The sequence below is a fragment of the Rhagoletis pomonella genome, unplaced genomic scaffold, assembly GCF_013731165.1.
Source record: "Rhagoletis pomonella isolate Grant_MI unplaced genomic scaffold, Rhpom_1.0 Rhpom_scaffold_02640, whole genome shotgun sequence".
Lineage (NCBI taxonomy): Eukaryota > Metazoa > Arthropoda > Insecta > Diptera > Tephritidae > Rhagoletis > Rhagoletis pomonella.
The window spans coordinates 3,714-11,563 of record NW_023461193.1 but is presented as its reverse complement, the minus strand read 5'-3'; the positions used below and the strand labels follow the sequence as shown (position 1 = coordinate 11,563).

The following is a 7,850-nucleotide window of genomic DNA, read 5'->3' as shown; positions in this document are numbered from 1 at the left end:
GGTCGTTATTCATATACCCACATACATACATTCATATATTACTTTTCATATCAATTCAAGTGTATTACATGCGCCCCACGCTTTTCATTTTCAATTTCATAGATTGTTTATAATGACTTTTGCTAAAATTTCAAAATCAAAAGTTATCAAAACAAATTCTATGGGACTGAGAAATATTATTTTCTACTTTTTAGTCCATTTATAAAAGCGTTGTATATTAAAAAGTTTTTTTTATATTATTTATTTTCTACTTTTTAGTCCTGTCTGAAAAAAAGTTTGCAATAGATATTAAAATAATTCAACGATATTAATAGAAAGGGGCACACACATGCATTTACATATGTATGTACATACAAACGAGCACCAATTAATTTTATTTAAAGAAATGGCGTGTCGTCTATTTCCGCCGATATGCGTGTATAAACCCTCCTCAAAGTCTAGCCAAAAAGCCAGCAACTCTCACAACAGGTTCCCCAGAGCAATTCGCTCGAGATAGTGGTACCCGGTACACGTAATACGCGGCACACAGCACTACAATCCGCCAAAACAGGCCACCCGGACCAAAATTTCCACCGTAGAAGGCAGAAACCCCGAGCGGCAGTGCAGGAGCCCAAGAATTACCCTTAAAACGGCCACAGGAGCTTAAAAAGACCAACTGGTTCCCAACTGGTTCCCGGACTGGTTACCAACTGGTCCCACGAACTAGTTACCAACTGGTCCCAAAGTGGTTACCAAGTGGTCCACCTATACCTCAAGTGGTCCACAAGTCACTTCACTTACAAAGCATTCGATTTAGTTGACAATAGTCAAACTAATTTTATTTAAAGAAATGGCGTGTCGTCTATTTCCGGTGTAGCAAACGTAGTACATAGGGCGACATCTAGATGTCATCTACCTCGCCCTATTCACTATGCTTTTTTATAGGAGCTTTTCAAAGCTTTGCTTTGGTGTCGGAACACAACATTGAAAGTTTCTGGAACACAACATTGCAAGTTGATAAAAGCGTTGTAAAATCAACGCGATTTTCTAGCGTCTTGAGGTTTGCACTTTAACCTACTAAGCTACAGAACTGCATACCAACAATTTTTCAAAAAATTCTTAATAAAAAGTTAAAAATTTTTGGGTGCAAATGTAAAAGTTTGTTGAATTTTCATAATTTTTGTACGCAGTTTGAACTGTGGATTTATGTGAAATAGCCAAAACTAGTCAAAAAGTCACTCGACTTAATCAGCTGACCACAAGTGTATATACAAATTTTTATGGAGTAAAATTTAAAGATAATATTCACAGGCAGTTAACATTTCCCTTATCTGTTGCTAGTATTACAGTTGCAAAAGGTTTAAGTAATTAATTTGAAATATATCCACACTTTACGAAATTAAGTGGAATAAAAAAAAAATATATATATGCACACGTTTTTGTTTGAAAGGAAAATTTAATACTTTTCAATTCATACTCTCTGTAGTTCAATTAGAACAAGTAAGAAAGTCTAAGTTCGGGCGGAGCCGAACATTAAATACCCGGCGCAAGTATTAAATATATGTTTTCCACCTTTCCGAAAGCTACCGCTACATGATAAGCCGGGGTGTATACATTTTAAGTAAATTAGCGTCCTTAAATTTCGAAATATTGAAATTTCAAGCATATCTGAAATTTACCGTTATATGAAAAGCGGCCTCAATTTTAGTCCGATTTCAACAATTTTCAACGGTTTGCTTTTATGTGGCAAGCACAATAACCATACCGAGCTTGGTACAAATTGCTAGAACGGTTAGCGAGATACATATATGTGATCACAAGTGTGCGGTGCTACGCCCATTTTACAAAATTTTGTCATAAACGTATTTCTTGGTAAAGAATTGTTGCAATCATCAATTTTGAATAAATTAGCTTCAATATTTACTGATTTATCGAAGATTTTGTATTTCTCGAAATTACCGTTATATGGGATGTGGGCGTGGTTATTGTCCGATTTTAGAAATTTTCGGCCAGTTGGTATGCTGTACCAGGACCAATAACTGTGCCAAGTTTGGAAGAAATTGGTGTAGCGGTTACCAAGATATACACATGTAACCATAAGTGGGCGTGGCTACGCCCATTTGCCAAAATTTTGTAAAATACTTATTTTTCGTCTAAAAGTCATTGCAAATATCAATTTTGAGTGAATTATCTTCAGTAGTTACTAAAATATCGCAGTTTTCGTTTTTCTGAAAATTACCGTTATATGGGAGGTAGGCGTGGTTATTATCCGATTTCGCCCATTTTCAATACCATCCGTCCCACGCCCAAAAGAAGTTCACGTACCAAGTTTTTTTACTCGAGTTATCGTGTGCACAGACGGACGGACGGACAGACAGTCACCGCTTAATCGATTTCTCTTTTCATTCTGATCATTTATGTATACATTTGTCTATATCTATCTCGATTCGTTTTGCCTGTTACAAACAACCGTTATGTGAACAAAATTAATATACCCTTGTGCACAAGTGCGCTCGGGTATAAAAATACTTACATATGGATGTATTTCCCTGCATTTATTTACCATTCATTTGCCCTTCCTATAAATATAATAAAAATGCATGCCGTCGTAAGTTCGCTGAGCCTAAAGTTCCAAGTCCCAATTTCGTTGACATTTCACCGGGATCCCGGTCCTTTTGTAATGATTATGTAAGCATTTTTAATATCGAATGATAAGAGTACACACGGAATTTCTGAATTTTCCCCAAAACAATAAGTAATAAAATTCATGGCCAGTCAAAAGTGGAATTCAAGTCTGAATCACACTAAAGTCGATGTTAAAACATCGCTGAAACTGGCATCGATGTATCGTCAATTTAGCGATTTTAGGAAATTGTAAACATCGATGGCAAACATCGAATTTTGAACCGATGTTTCAAAAATATCGATGCATCGTTTGCATCCCTACACGCTCCTCGTCAGTATGATACTTTAACCCACTAAATCTCCGATCGTGTATCAACCGGCCATACAAAAGTATGAAATTTAGGGCTGCCAGTGAGTTGAGAAGCTTTCTTCCTTTGGGATGAGTCTATTCTACCGCTCATGCTTTAAAACCGCCTGCTATGAGCACTGCGCTATTCATCTTGGCGTCATTTTTTTTGACCGAAAATTGAATAAATGGGCTTGGAAAACATGCAGAAATCGATATTTTGCGCGCCAAGTTAGGAAATCGTTTTATCACCCGTCTCGGTGACGTCAATTGGCCACCTCTGAGCTGCGATTTGACGCCTTTAGACTTTTTTGTGAGGTGCCGTAAAGGACCACGATTGAGAGAATACAAAGGTTGCGCCGATCTCGGACCGCTATTCCTCTCTTAACGAATTTGACAGAATCGTGGTTTGCATGACGTCACACTTGTGCAACTTCTTTACGTTTTCCTTGCAACATTTTGTCTTCTTCTTCCATTCTTGTTCACGTTTTGGCATTTCTCTCTCGCAATTGCACCAGTGTGACGTCACACAAAAATTATTCTCACAAATCCTCTCTGATCGGCGCAATCTTGTATTCTATCATTCTTGGTAAAGGACCGATATTATGCGAACACTACATTAAGGTACAGGCCCTTATGGCTAGAAACCGTTGGAAAAATGAGCTAGTAAGGTGCGCTCCTGCGAAACCAGCCGATACAGCCACCTGAAAAAATTCCAGTTCCATAAAACATATAAAAAGAAACCACTGTAAGGACCACCCCGTACAGATGTACATATAAACATATATCTGCATAAAATATGGGTCACTTTTCACTTTCTTTTGTTAGTAAATATGTATATTTTTCAATGGCTGTAAAATTTCCTTAATACTTAGTATACAAGCCCCCTTTGTCAGTTTTCACCGCCCCCGCTACTGGCTTTGTCTCAAACCTAAATCAGGTTTTTATAATCGCCACACTCGAATTATTTCCACGTGCTTGCAATCTGCCTTTTCCGTCTGTGCTTCATCGGCATTCTGATGAATGAGTAATTTACACACCCCATCAACAGGTGTTTCAGTTTGCAACAGCATAACTGGAGTGACACTTCATCACAGGTTGCTCACTGAATTTGACCCGAAATGATAAAGGAATCTAAAAATAAAACATAACAGCACGTACTGCCACAAACGACGCCAACCTGAAGGAGGCGCAATATAAAAGTACTCGTAACGCCTTCTGTCCAAATAAAGCACACCAAACGCTCAACAAGGTCAGACAGAACAATTCAGCATTGAAATGAAGGTACTTGAAGCGCATTGATTTAAAATTTAAATTCCATTTACACATATCGGTTACTTATGTAAATTACTCTGTTTTAAAGCTCCCCGTTCAAAACTTCCTGACTTCAAGCGCTCTTCTGGCGTATATCACTCTCGCCAGCGCTCAGCAGACTCTCTATCCTGCTCTTAAAGTAAGACAGGTTCCCCTGCTCACCAATGGTCAGCTGGGTCTGGTGGTGAATAAAGTGGAATTGGCCGCACCTGTGACGGTGACACGGGATGGACAGGGAAGACCAATAGTAAGGCCGCAGGCGTTGAGCGGACAACCGAGAAATTTGCCGCTGCCTCAGACTTTCAGCCAGCAGCCGAATAGGCAACAGCCGAATAGGCAACAGGCAAATGGACAGCGACCGAATAGGCAACAGCCAAGTGGACAGCAGCCGAATGGACTGCAGCCAAATAGGCAACAGCCAAACGGACAGCAACCGAGTTGGCAGCAACTGAACCTGCAGCAACAAAACAGACAGCAACCGAGCTGGCAGCAGCCGAACTTACAGCAGCCGAGCTGGCAGCAGCCAAACTTGCGGCAGTTGGGCTGGCCGCAGCCGAGTTGGCAGCAACTGAATTCGCAGCAGCCAAACTTACAGCAGCTTAGTTGGCAATCAGTGTATGGGCTTAATAGTATCATTTCGAAGTAGATCCGAGAGACAAATGACAACTGACTGAAATGTTGATGAAATAAAATTATAACTGCAAAAAATACTTGTATTTAAATATCTGCGGCTTAAGATATCAAAATCATACTTCCCAAAAACGCACTTGAAAGGGGACGTTTTTGAGGGATTATAATCTTAAACATTTGTATTGAAAATTCGATTCCTAATAAGTAGGGATTACAGTGATATGAAAGCTTTCACTTTGGGTAGAAATAGTTTTTTTAGTAAAATTGTTAATTGTGACATTATTTTCAAAGAGAAGGTGGAAGCGGCCAAAGCTCGCTTCTATCAACTCTTCGAGCGCGATGGAAAATCGTGCTAAGCTATTTCAATAACAGGGTGGGTAAGAAGGGATCTGTGGTCCCACCCTCGTAAAATGTTAGCCTCCACGACGAAACGTTGCATAACGGACTGTGACTTATCAACTTTCCTGAGGCCGGAAACATGCACTAAGTTCCACCATAAGAAGGTCAATCCTCTTTTCGGAATTGAAAATGAGAAACCATTTCGATCAAATTGTGATAGATGAACGGCTTCCAGTTTTTAGACTTACTAACAATACATTGACTCGCATAACAGACCGATACAGTTAACAGTTGAGATTCGTTAACGTCTTTGCGCGGCAACAAATGCGAGCGGAGCAACGCAAGCAAAGCTCGACTTCCAAAAGCTGTAATTACAAGAAACAGCCGTTAACTTCGTTACTAGACTCTCAGAGGTACTCTCACACAGTACCGACGGCGAGAAAGTTGATAGATTTCGGCCAGAAAATCAGCCGAAAAGAGGATGATAAATAAGCATCGATCGAGCGCTGCGCAAACCGTATGGAAGAGCTTCAGGGAATTGAGAAAATAAAATGGACGTATAATTCGAAAGATGAAAAAGGAAGCTAAAATACATACGTGCGAAGAGCATGACATCTTGCTCGATAGAAGTAGTGCACGAAAATTGTATCTGAATGTTTTGTAACTCATGTGTTGAATGAAGGTTTTAATACCGGAGAGAATTATTTTAAGAGTAGCACGGCAACTTGGTGACTGATGTCCAGAATGCACTCAACTTGGCAATCCTATAACCTGCTGAACTGTAATAGGAGTGAAACAAGTGAAGAAGGCATTCATTCCATGACAACGGAGTCGGTGTTTTCCAGTTCTGAAAAACAAATCTGTTGGAGGAAGCGGCCTGCCAGGTGAGCTATTCAAATACAGCGGCAAGAAGTCAATAAAGTGCATGCATCAACTCCTATGCAGAATATATAAGTATATTTGACGACTCGAATGCAAATGTGGTCGGCACAATATATGTACAAGGAAGGTTACGCCGACATATGCGTCAACTACCTCGGAATAAACTTCTCGAGCGTATTATTCACCGTCCACGAACTGATCTGACCTTATCGGTGTGGCTTTAGACTTAGTAAATCTACAATATATCATGCCCGTTCTGATGTATGGTTGGAGGCTTTCAGAGAATCTTTCTGCGGAAGGTTTTTGGACCTTTGCGCGATTACCGAATTGAGCCGAAAAATAAGAAACAGAGGCTTTGCTGGCTACGCCATATTGTACGAACGTATGCAAATGGTTCAGCTTTGTGAGAGTTCGATCTAGTACCCGCTGGTGGTGCAAGTGGAAGGCCTTGTCTACGTTGGAAATACCAAGAGGAAAGACTTGGCCTCATTTGGCGTTTCCAATTGGCGTAATTTGACAATCAAGAATAAGAAGTAGAAGAAAATGAATTCGGATAAGAAATAAGTTCATACTAAAAAAAACGAATGATTCACAGTGGATAGGAATGATTTCGAAACAACTAAACTAAAATTAATAAAATGATTTCTTTTTTCATAATTTTTTTTTTTAATCAGGTTCTTCAACTACAGCAATTCCAGGAAAATCTTATAACAGCTTATTTCTTCAAGAGAGTCGACACAACAGGCGCTGCGTACGCAACTGGAGCGACTGAGGCAATTCGGACAGCTGGAGCCACGGCAGCGACACGAGCAACTGGAGCGCTGTAGACAGCTGGAGCGCTGTAGACAGCTGGAGCTGCGTAGTGAGAATAAGTCGCCACAGCTGGAGCGGCATAGGCAGAGTAGGCGGCATAAGGAGCAGCAGCGTAAGTGGCAACGGTTGGCACTGCGGAGTAAGTCAAAGGAGCTACGAAACCAGGATTAGCCTGGGCAACAGCGAAGAAAAGAGCCAAGCAAATGAGGAACTAAAACGAAAAGGATAAATAAAATTTAACCACTTTGAGTTAGTAAAATATTTCACTCTGGTAAACTGTAAAAACTTTCCAAGTTTATTGTTACTTACTTTCATTTTAATTTATGATTTTTTTGGTTTTTGTAGTTTAATACTTTATGACGAATGTTGGCAAACTGATATCGATGTACTCGGTGAAAATGCTATTTATAGCAAAAACTTTTTTGCACTGCCTTAGATAAAGAATTCGCCCACACTCTGAGCACATTTTTTTTTGATTTCAGCAAATTCTATTGGAAATTAGCTTACAGAAGCAAGTACAACAATTACAACTTTGCAAACCGGTAATGGCCCAATTTATTTGCGTTTATTTCCTGCTTCTGTACTTATGGGTTTTTGCGCATTTCGCATGAAGAACTGTTAAATTGTTAAATGGTTTCACATAAGTACATCAAATGATTTTGCTTATGCAGATAAAAGAAACCAAATTGTCGCTGGCAACATTTTACGCTTAAGTCACCAAAAGCAAGAAGTAACAATTTGTGTTAATTATGCTGCTTGTCCTTATACATGTACATACGTACATATGTACACACATTAGGGTGCATCTACGAAAAAAAAAATCGGTACGGGTTTTCCAGCGGACTTATAAAATTTATTTGATTTGAAGACCTTCGCCAAAATATTTAGAAAACATATTAAGACCAATTTGAAAATACCTCCA

At 39.5% G+C, this 7,850-nt stretch overlaps 1 protein-coding gene across 1 annotated transcript; it reads right to left on the bottom strand.

Moving 5' to 3' along the window:
* Nucleotides 1–6,815: 6,815 nt before the first annotated feature.
* LOC118753581 (cuticle protein 16.5-like) lies at nt 6,816–7,243 on the bottom strand. The gene is made up of 2 exons (XM_036488464.1): nt 7,238–7,243; nt 6,816–7,139 (listed from the first exon to the last, which is right to left on the bottom strand). Exons 1-2 carry the CDS (start codon nt 7,241–7,243, stop codon nt 6,831–6,833), a joined length of 315 nt encoding a protein of 104 aa, XP_036344357.1. The 3' UTR covers nt 6,816–6,830.
* Nucleotides 7,244–7,850: the final 607 nt, after the last annotated feature.